This window comes from Ctenopharyngodon idella, chromosome 5, assembly GCF_019924925.1.
Source record: "Ctenopharyngodon idella isolate HZGC_01 chromosome 5, HZGC01, whole genome shotgun sequence".
Lineage (NCBI taxonomy): Eukaryota > Metazoa > Chordata > Actinopteri > Cypriniformes > Xenocyprididae > Ctenopharyngodon > Ctenopharyngodon idella.
The window spans coordinates 44,838,611-44,865,070 of NC_067224.1; the positions used below are offsets into that span (position 1 = coordinate 44,838,611).

A 26,460-nucleotide genomic window follows, 5' to 3' on the forward strand; every position below is an offset into this window, starting at 1 on the left:
TTGCACCAAATATATATGCACACCACCATACAAACTTATGGATTTTCATGTTTGCATCCCTCGGGTTCTGTTGACCAGAATTCAGCACAGCAACGAAGCCAAAAAGACCATATTTTGATCAACATTCCCTTTTACAGTGTAGAATAAAAAAAATATTTAGTTTTCCTAATTATATATTATTTATGCTGGGAGTTGAAAAAACGGTTTACATAATCACATTTTGCCAGTCAATATAATATAATTAATAAATAAATAAATAAATAAATAAATAAAACTGTACACAAAGTAGGCCTACATAAAGACAGTCAAAGGTCTTCCTTCATACAAAATTAAGGTTTGTGGGTTTAATCAGACTGTATTATTATATTATATTATATTCCCAAGTAAAAAAAAAATGTATTAGGCTTAAAAACAGCGGATTTAAGCAGTAGCCTAGACTATTGGGCAGGAAATGGTACTAAAACCCACTGTCGGAAAAGGCTAATTCGTACGAAATTGTACGACCTCACTCGTACAAATTCGTACATTGTTTTGCCAAATTCGTATGAATTTGTACAAATGACCTATCCCTAACCCCACCCTTAAACCTACCAGTCACTGGGGTTTAGACAAATCGTATGAATTCGTACGAGTGAGGTCGTACGAACTCGAACGATTAGCCACCTCGTAAAATACAGAAGAACTGGTCATGAGATAGCGTTGCAAAAGATGAACTGTTTACAGCAGGCAAATATTTGATCATTCTATTCATAGAATTTCCTAATTAAGTCATAAAACAAGATCAGCATCCTCTTCAAGCACTCTTCCCATTCCCATTTATTACTTTACATAATCAAGTCACAATATGTGCATTATTCAGAGTTTCAGCTGTGTAATCCATTCCTGTTTTTAATATTCATTCATAACCCGATAATGCTTAATAAGCCGACATTGCACGTGATCATGTAAATGTGTTAACCCGTTTTGCTTTATCAGAGTAAGGTCATAAACAGCATAAACCGATCATCACAGCTAGATTTTTGCCCCTTTCGCCGATTTTGCCCAGCATGTAGGCTAAACACATTAAAGTGCTTTCTTTCGGTTTATTGAAGTGCGCATGTGAGATATGTGACAGGAACGAGCGAGATACAGACAGAGCGAGCGTTTTGAATTAAGGGAGGAGGAAATATATCGCAAACTAAGACTATTTCTTCACCCCCCAAAAAAGTAGGCCTATAAAAGTGTTCTCATCTTGTGCAGCTTTTTCGGTTTTTAATGCTTTATTTAACATCTCAATCCACATAAATTAAATACTCGGTGTCAGAGTTTTTGACGTCATTACAGGGATAAAAAACCTGATTTAATAAAAAAGTCATATAAATTCAGTAAACCTTTTACTGCAAGTGTTGTTGGGTTATTAGTTTGCATGTAAACCCGGACAACAGATTATTTCAATAAGCTGATATTTTACGAGTTACTGGTACTGGTGTGCATATAAACATGCTCATTGATATACATCCTTCTACACTGTTAAAAATAAATGTAATTTTACAGGTAATGGTCTGTCATTATACAATAAAATACCTGTTGTTTTACAGATATTTGTTGTAATTGAAATAAACAGTAATATACCGTACAACACAATGCATTCTGGGTAATATTTGTTGTTTTCGAGAAAGTAGCCTACAGCAGTATAACTTGAATTAGCAGCACTCACAGTCGACACTCAGAGGCTGTGTCCCAAATCACACCCTATACCCTCATTCACTATTCCCTACATTAGTTTACTAATAAAGTCCACTTGAGACAGTGAATTACACTGATGAACACCTGCTGTTAACAAGCAGAATCAGTGAAGGGAAGAGAAGAAGCACAAGGAGCAAATTCCAAACTGAAGTGAGCATCCCTGTGCCCTACTCTCTTTGAAGGGCAGAGCCCTTGAAGCGGGGACTTTGGAGTGAGCAGGGCACTTTTGTGCCATTATGTAGCTATTTGGAATGCACTTGGCGAAGTGAGCAATGACAGACAATGGAATTTCCTCATTATCTTCACCTGGGATGTTCCCATGACAATACCATCAGGTGATTAGCTGTTCTTACAACTGAAATTTCTTATTATTGCTGTTATCATAACTGTTGCAAATAAAGATAGGCTACATATATAAAAAGTTTTAATATATGTGTTATTATCTGTGTGTGAGAGTGTATTTCACTGCTCTCAACTTCAAAACTTGCTGTCTCATCTTTTGGACCCTGCATTACCTAACACATTTCTTACTTATTTAAACATAGGTCTAACATGACAAAAATGTGTGAAATATATCACCAAAAAAAACAACAATTTGAATTGCTCTGGGGGGTATTCCAGAAAGCAGGTTATGTGACATACCTGGGTATGTTTAAGAGTAAGCAGATACCAAAACAGGGGTAACTTTCAGGGTATGTAAGTAGCCATAGCAACTTGCTCTCTGAACATAACCTGCTCTGTAGTAGCAAGTAGGTTATGTAAATCGCCATTAAAGAAAAGAAGAAGAAGGAAGTAGAATGGCACGCTTTTTCTTAGCGTCTGTTTCCATGGTGAATAATCGATTCGTCGCTCGGTTGAGAATGTCGTGTGTGTTAACCGGGAACATACTCTGGGCTGGCTGAACTTATTCCCGAACGCGTTTTTGGAACCAGCATACCTCGAGTATATACCACCCACCCGTTGCTCACTTTCGTTTGGAACACTCCTCAAATGGCGTTCCCTTCCCAAAGTGCCCTTGAAGGGTGCAAAAATGCCTTTTGGAATTTGCCCAAGAACTGCAGCTGACTTCAGCCACAGCCTTGGATGAAATCAACTGAAGAGGAAATAATACATGAAAAGTTTCAAAATCTGATTAACAACTCCACAAACAGCATTACCAGCTTCACTTATTATTAACCAGACTGACTTTATTTTTGTCAAACATCTACAGAAGTTCTCATTAAGATTTAACAGAGGTTTAGATATTGATGTTTTATTTTATGTTACCATTGTGGTAGTCAGTGCTTTCTTTGGTTGGGCTCTTGACCCTTGACTTTTCAACATTAGTTTTTCCTTGTCTGTTGTAACTGTGTGTTTAAGGTACATGTGTTATAGCAAAAAAGCACAAAAAAAATGTGATCAGATGACATTGGCTGTTTATTAACAGTCACAGTCATCTAATGGCCTGGTACACTGATATCTCTTTCTAATCTGTAATTATATGGGTGATGTTTTATATTTTGATATTCCTGTGATTCTACAGCATGACGTACATCAGTATCATGACAATCAGATAATATGAAACATTTTAAAAACAGCTTGTACTTAAAATATTTTGAACATCTGTAACATTCAGGCACACACAGACATCAAGAATCAGCATGAATCTCAACAATGGTGACAAGCCATGCTGGGTACCAGCATAATACAAGACTCATTCATGACTCCCAGCATGCATTGCAGCATGAATAAATTATGCCGCTGAGTTGTCCTGTTATTTTCTCTTAAATCTTACTATTTGCTTTTGTTTTTTGCTGTTGTTTTTGTTATGACGTTTTAGTAGCTTGTTTTGTGATATTCAGAGCTAATCTGTTTATCTATTTTGTCGATTGTCACCATCGTTGAGATTCATATTCTGATTCTTGATGTCTGTGTGTGTCTAAACAGCACAGTAGTTCAAAGTTTTTATTTTTGTGAATGTGTTTAAAAGCCTTTCATAACTGGTTGTTTAAAGACTGCTTTTTTATTTTTTTGCTGTAGAATCACAGTGGTGGTAGCAAGATAAATTTAAGGTGTATTAATTAAACACTTTTGCTAAACATTCAATGAAATCAGTGAATCATGCTTTACAACATGGTTATGTATCAGAACATAACCTGAACACATTTCTCCTTGAGCTTTTGCTACAACAAATGTGTCTCAAAAACACACAGACACAGCAGCCAAACAAAAACTAATGTTAAAAGTTAAGGGTTAAAAGCCCAACTAAAGCAAACACTGATCATAAAAATGGTAACTGAGGATTTTGTTGTGGGGTTAAAGGTGTAAGATGTAAGGTGTAAAACAGGGTGAATGGTAATTTAACAGTAATCAATTGTAAATTAATTTATGGCAATAGACTTTAGAAAAACAGTAATTTACGGGTGCCCCTGCTTACCGTAAAATCAAGGAAAAACAGTAATTATTTTATTATTTCCATGGCAACACGTCACTGCTTGTCACGTGACACTGCAGCAACAACAGCACTGGATGACTGATGGATTGCTTTTATGTAATTTTTTCTTTTTTTATTTAAAATATTCACAAACTTGTATGTCATGAAATAGCTGATCTTCCGATTGTCAAATATGTGTAAGTGAATGTGTTTTGTTGTTTGAACACCTTTATAATGATCGCGTTAGTTGAGCTGTAGCCTATGCGCGATGGGCGCCGCCATGTTTGTTTATGCCGCAGTTCAGAGACTCGGATCTGAAACGTGAATTCATCCGCTTCTTTCGAAATACATGAATGTAAGTGTCTGGTGAACTGGGAGAAGAACAGAGTAAACTTTACAGTTGCTTACATAATACGTACCTGATGTTAATATAATGCGTCGTCTAATGGAACGGATTATTTTTGCTGCTTCCATAGACATAAAATTATGTTTTGATTATTTCCCTGTTACACATTCAGTGTTTGCAGTTCAGTTTTATGTTAAGAAATAATCCTTTTCATTGGATTCAAATGAAATAACTTGACAATTCTAACAACATATAAATACTAGTTTATTTTTTAATGTCATGTGTGTTACCATGATGGTGTTTAGTGTTTGTGTGAATGACACTGTGCACCTTCTATTAATGTACACACTTTGGAAAAGCTTGTGATGTGCTTTGAGTCATCATATGACTTTCTCATTACCATTTGTTGTTGGTGATTTTATGTAGGATTATACTAACAGTTATTATAGGATAAGAAATTATTGTATTTTATATAGTGTATTTTATATATTATATATATTCAGTTTATCTATGTTTTTTTTTTTTTTTTTTTTTTGACAGTGTTTTTCTGTTTTTAAACAGACATTTTCTGGCACCACTGCTGCTGTTTTCTTTTACAGTGTAGCCTACATCCACATTTTATAAAAAAATGAATAAATAAAACAAAAATGTTGTCATCAATAATCATTAAAATCATTAGACAATGGCAATTTAAAGATGAAGTTACCAAATCATCCACCAAATTAATGTATAGCTTAATATAAAAGGTTAATGAAAATCTCAAAAATAAGCAAATAATCCAACACAGACTATCCCAAAGAATACTTATGTAAACATAAAAGCACATTTGTGCATAATCAAGTGGCATTTATTGTAAGATATATAATATGTTCAAAAATATTCTGAAAATAAATAAGTAAATAAATAATATATTTTAGTTATATTAAAAATAATCTTGGTACAGGTTAGTTAAGTCATGGCATGCTCAGAAAATTAGATCTAGAAATGCCGAGCATCATTTATTTACTGATGTCAACTGGTTTGAAATGTATCACATATAGTGGCATTAATACATTCTAGGTTCATCCTAAATATATTACTTTCCAAAGACCCATGCATTAATATTTACACCGACCATTTAAACTGCCCCCTCTTAATCAGTTTTTATATATATATATATATATATATATATATGAGATCAGCAAACAAATAATCCCATAAACGTCTTATACAACATAATTACACAACATAATACTGCGTAGTGCACAATATTATTCGTATATAAACTCTCATGCAGACAGGTGTGTGAGCGCTGCTGAAAGTGTTTACCTCCTCCAGAATCCTTCATTCCAATGGTTCCGCCGGTGTATATGACCAGGACACTCACCTCCAACTCGTAGAGCGGAGATTTCAGCGCCCGAATCGCATCAGGTCGACTTAACCTGCTTCGAGAAAGAGCTTGACCCAGCGAAGACATGCTTGTTGAAGATGAAGCCGGTGTGTTTCCATTCTGCCATATCGGACTTACTTATATGGTGGTGGCAAACACCTCCCTCTGAAAATCTCTAAGACCGCCCTCAAAAGTCTCAATTGTTCAAATATGAAAATAAAGCACAAAGAAGTCTCCATATGTGTAGCTTATATATATTAGGGTGAACAGACGTCCCCGTTTTCCGGGGACAGTCCCGGTTTTTGATGGTCTGTCAATGACTGTAGCTGTCCCCGTTGTACAGCACGTTAACTATGGAATTCCAAGTCTGCCAAAATTAAAAATAAATAAATACATAAATAAATATACAAAGAAATGTAAAAAAGCAAAAATAAATAAACATAGGAAAGCAAAAAATATTTATAATAGCCTATTTATTTTTTTCCACATTTATTTATTTTTTCTTTTATTTATACATTTATTAATTTCGATTTTTATTTATTTCCACATTCATTCATTTATACATTTCTTTTTTTTTTTTTTTTTTTTACATTTATGTATTTCTACATTTCTTTATTTTTACATTTATGTATTTTTACATTTCTTTGTCCGTATGGTAATGAGGAGGGCGTGGTTTACCTCAGACATAGCAATCGAGCTCAGAGTAGGCGAGAGCGAAGCGTTGAGGCCACAGTGACACCTTGTGGTGTGCCCGAAATACAAGAAGTGTAGCCTACTGACGTTGATACTGTCTGTGATGAATGACTTGGATAGGTGTATGACCAAAATCTTATATCACGTGTTAAGTAATATCACCCTAACTGTACTGTGTGACATGGATAGGCTACTCTTTATTCCAGACATGGCCGTATAATATCATCTGGTCTGGATTTAGCTATAAAATGTCCTGGGCTGGCAAACAGATCTGATAACAGGGACTCTGAAATGGAAGCGTTTGTTATTTCCCATTATTAATCATTTGAATGAATGGGCTTGTGTACACAATACACAATATACCGTAAAAACAAATTTGTTCAGTTTACTTAATTCAAACTTGTTGCCTTAATTCAATTAAGTAAGCTTTACTTAATTTTATTAAGTTGATCTTACTTAAACCATTTAAGTTTTGTCAACTTAATTCTATCTGTGATCTAAGTACTCCCAGAGTGCATTGCGGCACAAATAAAGTAAACGCTTTGTTTTACTGTTTGTGGCTTTATTTTAAAATTTTATTTGCTGTCTTGTGTCAGTATTACCCCAACAACAACAGCAAACAAAATTGTAATGGTCTTATTAATTAAAAAAAAAAAAATTAACTGTTACCATTGTTGTGTTTTGCATGCGCATGCAAAACACGGCAGTTTGCTACTTTAAAAAATATTGCCTTCGTTTTACTCAAAAAAATTGAGTTTGCATCAGACTTCTAAGTATTTTGAACTCATCTAATTTGTGTTTGACCAACTGGCTTTTACACGTCTTCAACATGCACCCTTAAGTAATTTCTACTCAATTTTCCTCATAAAAATAACTAATAAACATAAATCAACTGAGTTTACACCCATATAACTCCAGTAAACAGACCACAAATCATCATATATAAACATAACTTTTTTAATATGTAATAAACAGTTTGCTATACATGCAAACCGCATTACAGTTTTAACATTAACAACTTCTCATTAAGTAGAGTAATTCATATGACGCGTTACATTAACCTGTCGTCAAGCTTACGTCAGGCTCCATTTGTCACCACGACGGTAACTCCCAAAACTCCCAACATGACAAAAAAAACTTTTCTAAATCCCACCTTAATAGAACATTAAACAACAAGACTTTTACTTGTTTATCTTGCTTAAAAACACATGAAAATAAACAAATTCAACATTTTCTCTTCGAATTAAATCCCATGCAAAGCATTCTGGGAACTAGAACCCCAATAAGTAGATTATAAAATTAAGTAAATGTTCATTTAAATGTAATATTGAACAAGCAGCAAACATCCTCGTTTTAAGTGAGTGCTTCCATTTCAGTAGCAAAACTAAAAAAAAAATCCATGACTTTCCAAACAATGAAATAAACAAAGACAAGATTACAGCAAAATGCGAGTAGCAAATTGCGACGCGTCAAAAGCAAGACACCATTACAATCAGTGAACTATTACGATGCGGTGCAGCGCGATGAGACAGTAAACGGATGCCCTGTATACCTGAGGTAATGCACAGTTGCGAAGCTTCCAACAGCAGTCAGGATTTGTAAAGTTCGCATTGATGCGTTGCACCGCTATAGATGTCTATGGATGGACCGCTTCAAGCTGTTGCGGTGCGGCGTGAAACAACTACGGTCACGGCTGTTGTTGAAAACGCTGTTAAAAAATTACCCTAAAATATGAAATATGAGAAAAATTGCTAGATTTATGTTGCATTGTAAAAAAAAAAAAAAAAAATATGTCGTCACTATGTGAAAAGGGTTCGTTGCATCAGCCAAATCCAGCAGTAGCCTAAATATTTTAAGTAGGCTAAATAGTATGTTGGAAATGCACATGTCTACAAAGCCTTGTCTAGATTACTCAAGATAAGACGTGCGATATATATCTATACAAAATATGTTTTTGCTACAAATCCAAATTAAGTGAGCTACTCAAGTTATCCAAGTAAATTAACAAACAAATATTTATTTGTAAAAAAATAATGAATTTTTTTATGTTACACTTACAGCCTCAATGATTCATTTTTATCAGTACTTACGTGACGTTATCCCAAACGTTTTAGTTGTATCGATAATTTATGCAACTAAAGAAAGATAACTGCAGAAGTGGAGAAAATGAGTGAAAAGTCTATAAGAATTGCCCCGCCTTAAAAACCTGTTGCCCTGCCCTTTTTTCTTTCTTTTTTTTTTTTTTTTTTTTTTGCTTGACGAAGTGGTACTCAAACCAGTCAAGTAATTTTTACTTGGGTTTTCTGAGTAACAAAGCATAATTACTAAATTGTTTTAAGTAAGTTCAACAAATTCTCGGACATTAAGTAAAGTTTACTAAAAAGGGTTAGTTAGAACAACTGTTAGGTTTTACAGCGTAGGCTACAGTGAAGTCGACACAAGCATATTGATCAATGCATTTGAAACGAGACCAAAAATTCACTTCACATTCATATTTCCTACTTTTACATGCCAACATGTGACAAACGCTAATGCCACGCTAATTCCAGTCGATAAATTCAGTTAGATGACAAGGCTGTAGGGCAGTTACCAGTAAAATGTAATCAGAGCTTTATCAGAGCCATCAATACAGAAGAGAAGTGCATAAACATGTTATGAGATACCTAAATGTTTTACATTTTGAAGACAGAAATATGACATGATGGAATCAATGAAATGATACGTTTAATATGAAACTAAAACAGACAGCAGGTGGCGGCATGTCACTGTCTTCACGAGTGAGTTCAGTCCATTCGTTTGATTCCTTCAAATACGCTGATTCAAAAACAACACAACGTGTTGCAGCGGTTCAGCTGTAGATTTGTTTCTGTTTCTATTTAGGCCTAATGCGTTATTTAAAAAAAAAATACATGACCAATATTCAAAAAGGGGGCAGAGAGAGGTCATGTTCGGGGGAACAACATACACTCAAAAAAATGAATTGTTGGATTACAAATAACAATTTAGTTGTATGAACAAAAGATATTCAAGGAAAGCTGACAAAATTTCTTGGAGTAAATACAAATCATTTGAATTTGTCACTGTTACATAATATTAATATGTGCAGTTTACTTAATAATGTTATGTTTATTATTTAAGGTGAACATGTTTATTTACTTCATTTACCTCATTAAATGAACTATTTGCTCTACAAAATGCACTCAAAAAATAACTCACTGAACAAACGCAATTGAATTGAGAGCAGGAATTCCATCCTAAACAAGCTATATGAGTGCGCACAGCCTAAACACAGGCACCACTCTTCTGCATAATAGTAACAAAATTCAAAAACATTACAGAAACTCCTCTAAATGTACAACATAACATAACATCTTTCCCTTTACTGAAAAACATAAAATAACACTTTAATCCCTAAATTTACTCTCCTAATGCAGTCTCTTGCAAAGCATGCTGGGAACTATGGATCCACTGCCCAGTTATGTCAACATTAATTTGTGCATTTCACTCAGCAATGTTAAGTTGACTGAACAAACACTTATTAAGTAAAGCTGACAAAACTCATTTTTAGTAGAAACAACGCAGTCAAATTAAGTTCATATAGTTACATGAGTTTTTTAAGTAATGTGAACAAGGGTGGTTTAAGTGAAACTAACAACAGTGAAAGTAAATTGTTTTGAGTCTAATTGTTGATAGGCTATTTCTCGTGGCCATGAGTTTAATGCACAAACCTGCATGACCATAGCAACTATTCAGAAATGGAAATTACGAATGCATTAATATTTTGTTTTGAATTTCAGAAAAGTCGATTGAATATTTACAGGTTTGTATCTCGTCATTCTTTTCAGAATATCAATAAATAGAAACTAGGAATTATTAGTGTCATTGTAACCAAGTATCATCATAGAGATCAAATATCGAAGGTATCTCTATTTAATAATCTACTTCAAAGATCAAATAAAATTATTTATTATTAAAATTTTCTGTAACGACTGCCAAAAACAGTAAAAAATATATAGGCTAGTATATAGGCTACATAAGTTTTTAATCATTATTATTATTATTATTATTATATTATAATTATTATTATTATTATTATAATTATTATTATTATTATCTTAATTTGTGTTCCGAAGATGAACGAAGGTCTTAGGGGTGTGGAACGACACAAGGGTGAGTAATTAAAAGATTAGTTCACTTTCAAATGAAAATTAGCCCAAGCTTTACTCATCCTCAAGCCATCCTAGGTGTATATGACTTTCTTGTTTCTGATGAACACAATCTGAGAAATATTAATAAATATCCTGACGCATCCAAGCTTTGTAATGGCAGTGAAGGGGATCAATGAGTATGAGCTGAAGAAAATGCTTTCATCCACATCCACCCATCCATCACTCCACATGGCTCCAGAGGGTTAATAAAGGCCTTCTGAAGTGAAGAGATGCGTTTGTGTAAAAAAAAAAAAATCCATATTTAAACAAGTTATGAAGTAAAATATATAGATTCTGCCAGACCGCCTTCCGTATTCAAGTTACAAAGAAAGTGTAAGCTGGCATCGCGTCAGTTACACTTTTTACGTAAGCTGAATAGGGAAGGCGTAGGACGTAGGGTAAGCTTTGTGAACTGCAAGAGTTTTACACTTTCTTCGTATGTTGAATACGGAAGGCGGTCTGGTGGAAGCTCGATATTTTACTTCATAACTTGTTTTAAATATGGATATTTTTATGATGGATGGATGCGGATGGAGGCGCTTTCTTCAGCTCATACTCGTTGAACCCCTTCACTGCCATGATAAAGCTCGGATGCGTCAGGATATTTATTAATATTTCTACGATTATGTTCATCTGAAAGAAGAAAGTCATATACACCTAGGATGGCTTGAGGGTGAGTAAAGCTTGGGGTAATTTTCATTTCAAAGTGAACTAATCCTTTAATGACAGAATTTTCATTTTTGGGTGATATGACCCTTTAACTGGCATTTAAGTAATATATTTATCATTTAAACGGGTTCAATGACCCTGTAACATAGTAATAACATTGTTGCCTGTTAGCTGAACTAATAACAGTAACAATTGCTTAAATGTACATTAAAAGTTTAGACTTGTTGCACTGCAGTGACTAGGCTTTATTATTATTATGTATCCCAGTTAACTTTGCCAGTAGTAGGTCAGTAGACTGTTGAAGTGATCTGGTAAACTTAACATCTGTATTAGTATTAGTATTATTATTATTTTTTAAATTACTATTTTTATACTATTAGATTTGTCAGTAGATTTTTCGAATGGTTTAAAATGTTCTCTAATCTAGCCTTACAAGTATTTTTTTATATATTATTACAGTTTAAACAGCTGGTGATCTGTTGGTTTAGAATGTTGGGAAATGTTGTCTTATTCAATTTTTTTTTCTCCCCCTTACCAGCTGAGTTTACTAGGTTATTTGCAGTGTAATAACCAAAGCAGGACAAGGCGACCTGCAAGAAACACACATTCACTTCACACTTACACACACACATTTTGTTGCCTTGGACGGAAAGATACAAGTACTGTGCCAAGTAGGGTTGGCAAAGACCAACTCCAAAGATTGGGGGTGGGGGACAAGCGCCTAGTCTTTCGAGGTTTGTCTTCTGACAAAATGTATTTAAAAACTGGTCACTGCTGGGATATGTGATTTAGACATAGATCATTACCTGAGTGTAATGTGAAAAACAATTATAAAACTAAGCTGACTTGTCTTTACAGGCAATCAAGACAGTTCATCAGAGTTCATGGAGTTCATTCTCTCTTCTTACCCAAAGCTGAGAGATGCAGGTGGTTTTGAGTTACTTAAGATATCAGGAACTACTCGTAATCGTCATCTGTCCTTAATCCCATGCCCTAATCAGGGTTACACTGTTACATACCTGAAAGATCCTGTTCTCCTGGTAATTCATATTATTTACATTCGCCCACTGCAGAGAAATCTGAATATGGAGAATATAAGTCTGCATTTACTTTTTTACTTTTGGATGAAATGCTTGTTTGTCTGAAAAACAATGATACATACAGTTATTCTATTTCAAAATGTGTGTTCTTGTCAGTAAGGTTTTTGGTTTAGTCTGTGTGATCCCGCCCACTGCCAATTTAGCCAACAGCATTACAACAACCCAGATTGCCAGTTCATGGAAAACAACGTGTGTTGCAGCCATGGAAGCCAACAAACAAAGTGGATCAGAGATTGCAGATTCTACCTGACCTAAAAAGCCGTGGCATTTGTGAACATAGCTTCTAAACCAAAAGAGTAAAAAACAGATAAATATTACAGTGTAAGGCTTTTCTAAAATCTTCACTCACGCAGGGTATTATAAACGTTTCTTCCTTTTGTTCGCTTTTAGGCCTAATATATTCGCATTCTTTACTGTGGTGAAGTAGAAAAAACACTATAGGACAGAAACCTTTTTGCTGGCATGTCAATTTCTATTTAACACAGTTTGCGCTTGTTATTAGACTTTATAAGGCGCGTCAAGTTTATTTGTATAGCGCGTTTCACACACGCCAGTGATTTTTAGTTTCGCTTTCTCTGGCAGCGCTAAATCAAATATAGCCTGAATGTCTTGCCCCTGCTGAAGATAAAACTCGCTCTTCAGACCTTTTACAACAAGTGTCAGTTGCTTGTAACATCAGGAGATAACATGAAGATATTATTAAAGAGAAATGGTCTCTTTTCTGCTCGTGTCCCTCATCCCTCTCAAAGAGCAGAGCGGTAGGCTATATGATGCATCTTTGCATGGAAATAAAAAACTAATGTTTTTTAGAATAGTACTTCACTTTCTTATTATTTAGGTTACCATTATTTACCGATATTTATTTCTTAGTTTTACAGGCTGTAGTGTGTCGTTTCACTGAAGGAATAGCTCAAATAAACATGCACGCCTGTTTCAAAATGGATGTTTGAGCATTTGTTTATTTTTATTTTTTATATTTCAGAATTTATTTCATTGAGGTATATATATACACACACAAACATAAACACACACCCTCCAAATATTTATATGTATGATAACCATCATATTTAATATGTTTTTTAAATATAGGCTAGTTCAATAAAATAGTAAAATAGTTCCAACAGATTTTCCTGTGGTACCGAAATTGGTATTGAGAACCGTACAATTTTACTGGTAGGCTATTGGTACCGACTACTGGAATTTTGGTACCTTGACAACACTAACAATAAACATTATTAGCTCCATTGGCACAACGACAAGTCCCATGATTCCACACTCATGCACTGCATCGTCAGTCTGAGTTTATTGTTTTGAATCGGTTAGTAGCGGAAAATTACATATTGTGCATTTAACATGAGTTAATGAAAATATTACTAAGTATTTCACACAATGTATTAATATTAACAAATGCAATTTTTGATTTCAATAATGTATTAGTAAATGTTGAAATTAAAGATTAAGAAATGCTGTATAAATAGTTGATTATTAGTTCAAGTTAATCAATGTAATTAATTAATATTAGCTTACTGTAAAGTGTTACCTACTTTTTCTTCTCAGGAGTGAAAACTTTGCTCTTTGAGGGAGAGCAGGACCATCTCATTCCTTCCACCTCTAAGGCGCTTTTGGAAAGCAATTTTTTTTTTATTGTGGCTGTACGCATTATTGCGCACTGTTTTTTGAACCGAGGCCCACATTTTGCTGGACTGAGCCCTGCAATTATGCATGTGTTATTCGGGGGAGAACCAGAGACCGCAACAATAACAGAATCGGACTGTGTGGACCAGGATGTCCGGGAAGTTTTACAGTTGGTCTGTTGATGTTTTTTTTCCCCCCTAATTTATAAATATCTTATAGTTTTTATCTTTAGTGTACATACAAATCCCTTGCAGATTATGCAGGATGTTTTTTTGTTTTTTGTTTTTTTTTTAAAAAAGAGGGATCATAAAACATTTATTATATCTTGGCAAAGCAATTAAGGATGTACTCACACTAGGCACTCTGAATCATGCCCGAGCGCGTTTGACCCCAAAAGCCCGGTTCGTTTGACTAGTGTGATCTCTCCGAACCATGCCCGGGCAAAGTAGTACCTGAATTTACACAGATGAACCAGTTCTTAAGTTTATATGCCATTGTTTCATCAGTAAACAATCTGAATTGAGAAAAGCGCTATATAAATGATGACTTGACTTGACTTTCATAACATTGTTTGTCCTCAAGCATCAGTAATTGTTTGTAGCCTTGCGTGATAGCTGGGTATGAATCTTTGGGCAGTGAATCTGTTCAAGGATTTTTTTTTTTTCACAATTAGCTAGGCTACTCTATCTCATTGTCTTACATGTTCTGCTTGTTTGAGTCTTCAACCACATGATGTTTGATCCAGCTTTGCCACTCAGGACAATTGAGTCAGTAGGTTCAGATATCACACTAGGTTGCCAGTAGTCATTTGTTTTCAACGAGTCAACATATTTTCTTAAGACTGTTTTGTTTAAATACATGGTATGTAAACCTGCATAGAACAATTAAATTGTTTTGTCTTGTGAAATGTATGTAAATATCTGTTATTGCATGGTAAGGCTCTGTTTTGATTGAGCTCTGTTTTGCACAGTTGGAAGAAAACAGCAACTTCTCAGAGGAACAAAAGGCAAAAGTTCTCTCTGTGACCCCCCTTGGGATCTCCCCGGTGTTACGGCAGAAAACAGATGGTGGCTGAGGAAGAAAATTCTTCTTCACTCTGTAAGTTTATCCTTCTACAGTAGAGCACAGTGAATGTAAAGTTGTAAGAGAAACCAGGAAAAAAACACGTTCCCTTTCAGTCGGTCACGTTCGACATACGTCAGAAGTGAACCAACGAATTGGGATATCGCATGAGAGCCCTATCACCTTTGAGTGTAACTAAACGAGCCAATGGACATTGGCGTGCGAGCTTTGCATCACACGCACCGCCCCCGTGAGTGGGTATAAATGTGATCTTTCGCTGAGGAGACGAGCATGTAGCCCGAACTCAGCGGTGGCACAGGAACTGTACGTCTCTGTTCCCTCCTTCAGGGAACGAGTGTCACATATGTAACCAAGACGTTTTACAGCATCAATTTAAAACGTGTATATGTGTGTTCGTAAAGTGTGTGTGTGTGTGTGTGTATATATAATGAATTATAAATAAAATAATATAGCCTTCAAAATAGGTAGTATTTCTTTATTAAAGGATTAGTACACTTTCAAATAAAATTTTCCTGATAATTTACTCACCTCTATGTCATCCAAGATGTTTATATATTTCTTTCTTCAGTCAAAAAGAAATTAAGGTTTTTGATGAAAACATTCCAGGATTATTCTCCTTATAGTGGACTTCAACTGGCCCCAAACAGTTGAAGGTCAAAATGACAGTTTCAGTGCAGCTTCAAAGGGCTTTAAACGATATACAGCACGCCAAATACGCTTATTATTATTATTATTGATCGACTGATATTGATTTTTTATAACCGATACCGGTAATTTGTGTGTTTATGTGCCCGATAACCGATATGCAGAACCGATATTTATTTACTGTTATACTTCTGTTTTTGACACAATTACAACACCACTGAACTGAACAAACCATTTTATTTATAACGATCACTCCCTCCTTGCATACAAAACAAAACAAATCTTATTTATACACCAATAAATAGAGGGGTATGAAAGTGCAAAAAAAATTTAAAAAAGTGCACTGTTACTAAACTGTTTTTGTTGAAAATTAGTAGTCTTTCATGTTAATTTTAATCTTCATATTACAAAAATAATTTTATTTATAAAAAGCATCAGCAGCAACACTAATGTTAACAATAAGCAAAATAAATGTACAATGTCTAATGTTTTCAAATGAAGAAAATAAATTAAAGACAGGAGTCATATCAACTTTGCAGAAATGTATTACTTCATTTTAAACTACAGTTTTAGTAGATTTATAAGCTGTTTAATGGGCTAAAGAGTGAAGAATAATTAGCTGGATAATGTTAAATAACTGAATAATATTCTCTGGAATATTGGAATATAACAAACAAAACATCGTATCTTATTGCATTTCTCAACTGGTATGTTATAGCAGAATTATTAATAATGTTTTTGTCATTCTAGATTATGAATAATCTGCTGACAAAGCGCTGTTTATCTATGCATTTACACAGAACTATTCTTAAACTGCGACCGCTCGCAGAGATAATAAATAATTAATTTCCAGAGAGTTGCGTTTACTTGGATGTTTATTCGCGAATTAATGGTTATATACACCGCATTCCAAATTATTATGCAAGTGACATATCAGTAAGATTTCAGTACAATAAACATTCAGATTTTAGTTTTTCTAAGAAAATGTTTGTTTGTTTATTTATCCATGTCTTTTTAGATAACTGGTATCAATCTCAGAAAAAATAATTTGCCAGGTCTATGGAACCCTACTTACAGGTTGTTCCACATTATTAAGAAAGTCACAGTTCTCATGCAATATGGGGAGGAAGAAAGATCTTTCTGAAGATGAAAAGCATGAAATGGTGCAATGTTGTGCAAAAGGCATGAAAACAACTAATATTGTGTGAAAACTGAATGGAGATGATCAAATTATCATAAGATTTGTGAGTGATTTAGAGCACAGCAGAACTAGTTCAGATAAAGGCTTATTAAAGAAAGTTCCTGTCAAAAAAATTAATTGTATTAAAAGGGCAGCTATAAAAAAGCCAATGTTGAGCAGCAAACAGGTATTTGAAGCTGCTGGTGTCTCTGGAGTCTCAAGAAGCTCTTCATGCAGGCTGGCAGTTGTGCGTAAAGATGCATTTCAGCCACTCCAAACCAAGCTCACAAAGAGAAACATTTACAGTGGGTTTAGAAATACATGAAGACTCATTTTTAAATAATTTTATTCACTGACTAATGCCGTACTACAATGGATGGTCTAAATGGATGGATTTCTGCATGGTTGGTGAACGGCTACCACGTTCCAACAAGACTGCGACGTCAGCAAGGAGCTAGCGGGTGATGTTTTGGGCTGGAAAGCAGCAAAGCAGCAGACGTGCACGACGTTATCTTGTCTCCCCTCAGATGTGCTGTAATGGCGATCCTGCGTGCAATTTTCAAAACACCCACAATATGGCGGCGTTTATTGGTAAATTGTTATGGTAAAATGCTTAAATATCAGGGAAAATATCGGTAAATCGATATATCGGTCAATCTCTAATTATTATTATTATTATTATTATTTATTTATTTTTATTATTATTATTATTATTTTCTGCAGTTTATTGCAGTTATGAAGAAAATGTTCAGCACCCAAGACTCTGTCACTACGGCCAGTGTCTTTGGGCAGATTGCTGAGGTGAATTGGCAGCAACGGGGATTAGGGGGATTAGGATTGCTTGTGATTTGGTCTTAGTGATTTAGGAGTCCTCTTGACTACTCCTGACGTTTCACAGATTTAGGAGCTAGTTTTAGCGCTAAAATGCTTTGTGAAATACTCTTAAAGCAAACATTTAGGAGTCCTAAAATTAGGACTGACACGCCCATTATTTTTAAGAGTTTCTCCTAAATCGGCAAGTTAGACGCTGCTTTTAGCCTTAAGATGTTTTGTGAATACGGCCCCTGATCTTCACTAAAGTCGCAAATACCAACAAACACACTATTTTTAAGCTGATAAAACACAAGCAATCATGATCTTTCATGTATTTATTGAACACACCCATTAAAGGTGCAGTAAGTGATTTCTGAGAAACGCTGTTGAAAGTGGATCATCAAAACACACTCGTAGCCAATCAGCAGTAAGGGGTGTGTATACTCATGATGGGTGAGGTGCCTGTGCTGCAGAGCATGATAGTGAATTCGGGGGTGGAGCTATCAAGATAGCGGCGTGTTTGTTTTTGGTGGTTTCAAATATCAACAGCATTTCTCAGAAATTGCTTACTGCACCTTTAAACATACAAAGTAATGGTGGGAAAAGTAAGTGAAACCGTGCTTATAATAACTGGTTGAACCACCTTTGGCAGCAATAACCTCAAGCAAGTGCTTCCTGTAGCTGTGAATTAGACCTGCACAATTTTCAGGAGTAATTTTGGACAATTCTTCCTTACAGAACTGTTTCGGCTCACCCATGTTCTTAGGATGTCTGGTGTGAATGGCTCTCTTGAGGTCATTCCACAGATTCTCTTTTGGGTTAAGGTCTGGACTGGGCCACTCCAAAAGATGGATTTTATGTCTCCAAAGTCTTTATTTAGTAGATTTTAAAACAATGTTTAGAGTCAATATCCTGCTGCATCACCCAGCTTCTTCTGAGCTTCAGCTTGTGGATAGCCTCCATGAGATTATCCTGTAGAATATCCTAATAATCTTGGGAATTCATTTTCCCCTCCACAATGGCAAGCGGTCCAGAGGCAGCAAAGCAGTCCCAAATCATGATGCTCCCTCCACCATAATTGTGGATCATGTTATGGATCATGTTAGTATGCTGTTTTCTTTGTATGGCATACATAAAGCTGCATGTTCTTTCCAAAATGTTCTATCATTTGTTTTGGAGTTGTGGAGTGTGAAGGTGGTCTTTGGCAAACTTTAAGTATGCTGCAGTGTTTTGTTTGGAGAGCAATGGCTTCCTTCGTGGTGTCCTTCCATAGATACGTCTATTTAATGTTACCGCGACCAAGAAGACGAACTGAAACTTGCCAATTTTGAAATGGCGACACCTTGATTCTCATTTTATTGATTGGACTCCTGGTTTGCTAACACCTTACTCCAACTGGAATTTAGTGACACCAGAGGCCTAGGCTTTATCCCAAATTCCCAATATCCTCATTCACTATTCCCTACATTGGCCCACTAAACATAGTTCACTTGATGGAGTAAATGAAAACGAGTGAGTGAATTCGGACACTGAGTGCATTGGAAGGGCCACTCTTTCAAGTGCTTCTTGTTTGATAAGCATTTGAAGCAAACTAGCAGCTCCAGTTATAAGATTAAAGGATTTATCTTGAACTCTGTATTGGAAACTATGTGGAAACCTTAATTAAACAATTAAATAATCATTTAAAAAGAAATTTATACCTGTATTATATTACGCTGTACGCTCTGGATGAGCCCTTTGTAATGAATGGATGATTCGGCTGCGGCAGCATCTTCTGATGAGACGCGGGAATTCATTCACCCTGTGACTCTTTCAGTGCTTTATGGGTATCCTCTAGTCGTTAAGCATTCATCAGTTGGACACTTGTTATTGCGGTGCATTGTGGGACTGAATGAGTGCACTCGTTAATGTATTGTTAATGACTGTTAACTGTCTTGCTATCTCTTGTCTGTAATATTGTCTACTACAATATTGATCTATATTTATTCATACTGATCTATGATGCGCTTCCAACAAACAAACAATCGTTGACGTTGTCATGCCTTTATAACAGTCGTCACATCCAGTTCTGTAGCGTCAATTTCCTGGTAATTAATCAATTATGGTATTCTTCTGTAGCCTGACGAAAACTTTTTTTCATGTGATCATGTGAACTCAAAGACAGCCTGATGTTTTGTTTATAGACTATTTGTGGGTGGCTGTTTGTTGTTTCACCTACCAATTCGTGTCGATAAAGTATAATAGGGTAAATCCTGAATAGTGATTTATCCTATATGCTTACATATAGGATAAATCACCCCCCCCCCCACCCCCCCCAACTCATAAAATTTTCCAATAAACCTACATCCAAATTTTTATATAATTTTTGAGAGCCTGATTACAAAAACAAAATCTCACCATTAAAAGCCATGTCCCAAGCACCCAATTATAATGTTCTCATTATAATTTTATGTAGCCAATATGACAAACTTGTGCTGCATGTTGTACTTCAGTCATATTTCAAGTAATTCAAAACCATCATACTGAACAGTGTGCATCTGATGTGCATCTGATTTGGCCAATAAATAATCCATTATTTATTGGCCAAATTTTCTTATTGGGCGATAATGATAACATTAAAAATTAACATATGTCGGCCGATACCGATATGGTGGCTGATATATTGTGCATCCCTAGTCAAAAGTCTGCTCTGATGCAAGTCAACATATAATCATTTATAGTTAGCATAGAATTTACTCACCCTCATTCCAAAACAGTAGCTGTGTCCCAATTCAGAGACTGCATCCTTAGAGGAGCATAAAGTTCAAAGGCCACACCTTCGAAGCAGAGTTTTGAAAAGTAATGACTTCGGTACCTAGTCGGTACCGATATTTTAAAAATGTGATGCTTTGAGCACTGTTGAGTGGATTCGTAAACACCTCTGATTGGCCATTGTGTTCATACGCTCATCGGATGTCTGTGATTGGCTGTGATTGGCGTTGTAAATAGTCATCAATGACGCTCTTCACCGAACGCTTACACAGATACACACAGGAGCGCTTGAAAGCAGGCATCTATCGCAGACCGGTCCATTGATAGACACCTGCTTTTAAATGCTCCTGCTTTCAAAACGCTTTCAGATTCAAACACTTCCATCTGCTTTAGAACACTCCTGTTAAATCCCGTTGCTCATTGTAGCCAATCACAGACATATCCGATGAGCGCACCGATCAGAGGTGTTTACGAATTCACTCAACAGTGCTCAAAGCATCACATTTTTAAAATTTCAGTACTGATTGGTACTGAAGTCGGTACTTTTGACAACTCTACTTCGAAGTCCACGAAGGTCGAAATGAGCATTGTTAAATGGGATGGCCTAGCAACTGTGACAGCTGTCGTTGATGAGCACCAGTACACCTGGCAAAGTCAATTAAACACATGTGGCTGTATATGTCATTTTTCTATGTCTGTAGGCACAAGGATGTTGTGAAGTTGCTGAGGAAGACTGGAGCTCATTTTTCCCAGGATGAAATGGTTGATGCTGGAATGAAGTTGTGCAGGTCTCATTTACATACACACATTTCTTCTCAATCAATCCTGCTCTTAATGCTTTTATAAACTTGTGGACACAGTAATTTGATAAATGACACACATATCAGTTTTATTATTAGTAGTAGTAGCAGCAGTAGTAGTACTTTTCTGTAGTACTGATTTATTTCATTACAATTCTTCCATTAAGTAATATAAATAAGTTTTTTTTGTTTTGTTTTTTAAATGGCACATTAAAGTTCAACAGAAGTGCAGTCACAAATAGGGGGGGGGGGGGGGTTCAATTGAGAATTTCTGTACAGTTTTGTGTACATACCAGAACTGTTTGTCTTCAGTTTATGAACTTCCTGATGTGTTAAGTTTGATGAATGCTCAGGAGTCTTGCGGAGAGTGGCGACTTGGAAGGATTGGAGATTTTGCAGCTAGCTGGGGTTGAAGTGGTGAGTTAATGATGGAGATCTGTGTGTAATACAGAATTATAACCAAACATTTGATGCCTTCAGTGACATTTTATTTTTATAACTATTTGAATAAAGATACATCCAGTGTTGCATTGGCTTAGTTCTGCATTGTCAAAGCAAAAATGGCAATATATTTTAAAGATGCTTCCTGTAAACCAGAGGTGTCCAAAGTCAGTCCTGTAGGGCCACTGTCCTGCAGAGTTTAGCTCCAACTTGCCTAGCTGAGCTTTATCCTCATTCACTATTCACTACATTACTTGTTTACTAGTCTACTTGAAGGAGTGAATAAAAACGAGTGAGCGAATTCGGACACTGACTGCACCAGAAGGAAGACGCGGGAATTCATTCGGCATGACCCTCACAGTGCATTACTGGTATTCTCTGGTGGTTGAGTGTACATCGGTTGTACACTTGTTATTGCGGTGCATTATGGGATTGAATAAGTGCACTCTAACATCCACTGTGGTTTCGGACACCACTACAAATGGCCGTCCCCTCAAACAGTGCCCTATTTAAGGGTGTTGGGGTCGATTTCGAACAAAGCTCTTGATTAGCTGGTTCAGGTGTGCTTGATTAGGGTTGGAGCTAAACTTTGTGAGACAGTGGCCCTCAAGGAGAAGGATTGGACACCCATGCTGTAAACTTTTATTAATGGGCTTCTATCACATTTAGGCAAGTGCCACTGGAGGTGAGTAGACTGTTGAGTTCTTGCAACAGGCGGCTCAGTGTCAAACTCAGGTAGGAAACAAAAACTAATATAAATATATATATATATATATATATATATATATATATATATTAGTATATATATATATATATATATATATATATATATATATATATAGTGTGTGTGTGTGTGTGTGTATATTGTATTCAAAAATAATAAATTACAACAATTAAATGCAACATTTCATGTAAAGTGTCATGTTGTGCAACTCCTCAAAGACTTCAATATACTTTTAAATTAATTTGTTTTTTTAATGTATTAATAGTTTAAAGCCTTTTTTTTTGCATATTTAACATTGCATAACTTGTTGCAGTTGAAGCGCAGAACTCATGTAATGCTCACATTCTCTTTCTGTTTGTTCTCTAGAATGGCGAGTTTATCAAGTTTACTGCTTCTCCAAGATCTCGAGGAGGCTGTCCTGCTAGCTGTCACTTCCTGCCCTTATCATACATCCGCTTTCTTATTTTAAGCAGACGTACAGTAGATTTTCCTTACTTAGACAATTATACTCTTAAAGGGGTCATATGATGCTATTTTAAAAGTTCGTAATTGTATAATATTTTTCATGTTTCAATTTTGTTGAAGAAACGGTAAATGTAATACATTTTAAACACAGTTATGATGTGAAATAGGGCCTATTTGAATTGAAATAGTATTTCACAAAATAAAAGGTATTCTTCTTAGATCAGTGTCAATATACAAAATCTCAAGAAAACATGCACTCTGAAAATCTGACAGCATAACCACTGAACAGATTGTACGTCTGTCCCTAACAGCCTCATTTTCATTGGCATCAATATTAAATATATTTGTTGGGCAATAACAGTGGAAATGTTCAATGTTTGTTTGTGTCTCTTCAAAAATAGATTTTAAAAAATGGAACCCCAAGAAATACATAATTTCTAGCACACTTTAATAAAAGATTTACCAGTCAGCGTTTTTCTGATGGATTCATTAAGAGCAGAAGGATCTTTGCCATCCAAAACATAGAGATTCATGTCCACAAGGTCCGAGACCACCTGGCAAAACTTGTCTGCAGGTGGAGAGTCTGGATCTTCTCAAGAAAACACACACTGAACAAACATGAACACAATGAAAAATGTTTTTAATCAAATATTTTACTACATGTAATCAATAAATAAAAGCAACAAGAAATGCATTACCTTTCCCATTTCCTGAAGCACTTTTTTATGGTAGGAAACAAATTATAAAAGAAATCTGAGAAAAAAAAAAAAAAAACAGTTCATATGACAATGAATTGCATTTTGTCAATTTGTCATAATTTTGTATATATTTGACCGTTTTAGCGCAGTAAGCCACTCTTGTGACTCACAAGCTCTTTGAGACTGAGCGTGACTTGTGCGCTCCACTAATATATATATATCAGTAAACCTGCGGGAATGACTCAAATTTTGCGCAATACAAGCACTATTTAACCGGAGCGAATGAGACGAGTGAGAGAGAGGAGGCGCCGGCGCGGCTGTGTGTCACTTCACCGTCGGAGAGAGAGAGAGAGCGAGAACGCGCAGCTGACGTTATTGCCCGTGACGCTGGTAACAAAACGGATCGGTTTGGAATCGTTTAAACTTCCTTTATCAACACCAAACGACACATTTTTCCTGTTTTCTCATATTATACTGGATATTGTGTAAAATTATAATTAAAAGAAAACAATTGCACATTTACTTGTATCTGTCACAATTTTTTATTTTATTTATTTATTTTTTTTTTTTAACAAAGCAACATCAAAATCTTTCCACACCTATTTGGGAATCACTAGTCTCCAAGTACTAATCGATTATAATAGATTAAAGATATAGTCCATCCAAAAATGAAAATGTTGTCATCATTTACTCACTAGTATGTTTTCTTTTCTTCTGTGAAAAAGATATTCTGAAGCACATTGGGAACCAGTAGAACTAATTTTGGTGCCCATTGACTTCCATTGTATGAAAAATACACTGATACGTTTTTCAAATATATGTCCCACAAAAAAATTAGTCATACAACTTTGAAATAAGATGAGGGCATCAGAATTTTTATTTTTAATGAACTATCCCTTTAACATGGACCTTCAAAAGAGTACATCCTGTTTTCATTATGTGACCGGTCTGCGCCTTCACTCTGCGTTGTGATGTTTATTGAAGAGACCGGACAACAGAAATTCCTCAGACCACTTATTTTTTTTATTCTGAGAGAATAAAAAGGAAAATTCAATCAAAAGTCAATCCGTGGCCTTTTGGCATTGACCTTTCCCCAGCCGCGCTTACCGCGAACTGCACTTTATATTACAATTTTCAGATCAACAATATTTACAGTTAACATTAACATTTTTCTCACTATAAAACATTTTATATGAATTCAAGACAACAATATTAACAGAAACATGGATAGAAAACATTCCTGAGAGAATAAAAAGGAAAATTCAATCAAAAGTCAATCCGTGGCCTTTTGGCATTGACCTGCAAGTCAAAACAGATCATTTTAGCCACAAATCTTGATTAACAAACACTCAAAACGAATACATCATGTTCCAGAACCTTTCAATAAGATTAGAATTCGTTTTTTAACACAAAAATAGATAGTTTCTTGTCATTTAATAACTGTGTGTGAAATTAATAAATTGATAACATCTGTTACAATTAACAAAAACAGGTTGCATTTAGTTAAGAGTGAAATACCATTTAGAGAAGTAACTACTACTAATAAATATTATATTACTAAATATTTCATACACACACACACACACACTTAAATATATTTATATAAAGCATACATCGTGTCTGTTCTTTGACCATACGTTGCACTGAAAAACAACCTACTTTCACGTCATGTGTTTTATGGTACGTGAAATCATCCAAAATTTAATAATCCATAATGTTGTGTTAATTGTGTTTAAGATTTGAAAATATTATTCAAAAGTATTTCTTCTCATTTTACAAGTATACATACAATTATATCATTTCTGATCTTCAACATTGTAGGGCAGGGATTCCCAAACGTTTTTGTCAGCCAAACTCTGTTGACCTAACATATTTACTTGAAGTCCCCCTGAGATTAATAAAGTTAATATTTCAATAATTCAACAACACACTTTCATGTTCACTGTTCTCTGATGTTGTTTAATGGTGATGTGCATGTAAACAAATTAAATATGTCATCTTTTTTAGTGTTTTATTTGGATTGTTTTTACAGTTGTAAAACAATTGTGATTTTCATCAAGAGTGTGCTTTTCATCAACTCTAATAAAGCAAAATGTCTGGTCTCTGAGATTATTAAAACAGAGCCTTGGCACTCAATGAGAACAGCCTCCATGTCTGTCCAGATCACACACTGCCAGAGCTACCAGTGACTTCAGCGCTCACATCCAGTCTGAAACAGACAGTGACTTTACATGATGATGATGATATGCATCACAAAAGCAAAATGAAGCTTCTGAAAAATAATAGAAAATAATATTCTTGAAGTAACTGCTGGCCTATATAAGAAAGACTGGACCATCAGAACAATGCTTTAAAGGTTTATGCACTGTATTATATGATAAAGTACAAATTGCAATGTTTATGATGACTGCAAGATTAATAAAACATTCTCCTCAGGTATGTAGTTAACAGAAACACTGGCTATATGCGAAATAAACAAGAAATTAAGGATGACTCACAACAGGCTAGCTTATAAACATTTTAATAGGACACAAGTAATAAACTGTACTATCCCAGATTAGAACAGGTTATTCGCTCATTGTTTGCTCTTACCTAAATCCGAATGTCTGTAATCAATCAGGCAAAGACGATTTATCATATCACACAATATATTCATTGTTTTGAAAATGTCAACTACTAACCAAAATATTCAAATTAAATCG

The 26,460-nt window shown here is 35.2% G+C and overlaps 3 protein-coding genes across 4 annotated transcripts in view; 1 reads left to right on the top strand and 2 right to left on the bottom strand.

Moving 5' to 3' along the window:
• The window catches only part of LOC127512277 (60 kDa lysophospholipase-like), a 29,759-nt gene extending 23,604 nt beyond the window's left edge, over positions 1-6,155 (bottom strand). The window contains exon 1 of the mRNA XM_051893051.1: positions 5,793-6,155. Coding sequence (XP_051749011.1) covers positions 5,793-5,940 — 148 coding nt within the window. The 5' untranslated portion in view covers positions 5,941-6,155. The remainder of the gene's footprint in view (positions 1-5,792) is intronic.
• The window catches only part of LOC127512278 (L-asparaginase 1-like), a 172,063-nt gene extending 148,755 nt beyond the window's left edge, over positions 1-23,308 (top strand). Inside the window, exons 14-15 of one of the 2 annotated variants that reach the window (XM_051893054.1) lie at positions 21,787-21,847; positions 22,541-22,571. In XM_051893054.1, the coding sequence (XP_051749014.1) occupies positions 21,787-21,847; positions 22,541-22,564 (85 nt within the window). In that variant the 3' untranslated portion in view covers positions 22,565-22,571. Of the gene's footprint in view, positions 1-21,786; positions 21,848-22,540; positions 22,572-22,961 lie in introns of those variants that run through there. The other variant, XM_051893053.1, reaches the window with a different exon arrangement.
• Positions 23,309-25,689: 2,381 nt separating this feature from the next.
• The window catches only part of LOC127512273 (cytosolic phospholipase A2 gamma-like), a 136,144-nt gene continuing 135,373 nt past the window's right edge, over positions 25,690-26,460 (bottom strand). The window contains exon 20 of the mRNA XM_051893042.1: positions 25,690-25,967. Coding sequence (XP_051749002.1) covers positions 25,957-25,967 — 11 coding nt within the window. The 3' untranslated portion in view covers positions 25,690-25,956. The remainder of the gene's footprint in view (positions 25,968-26,460) is intronic.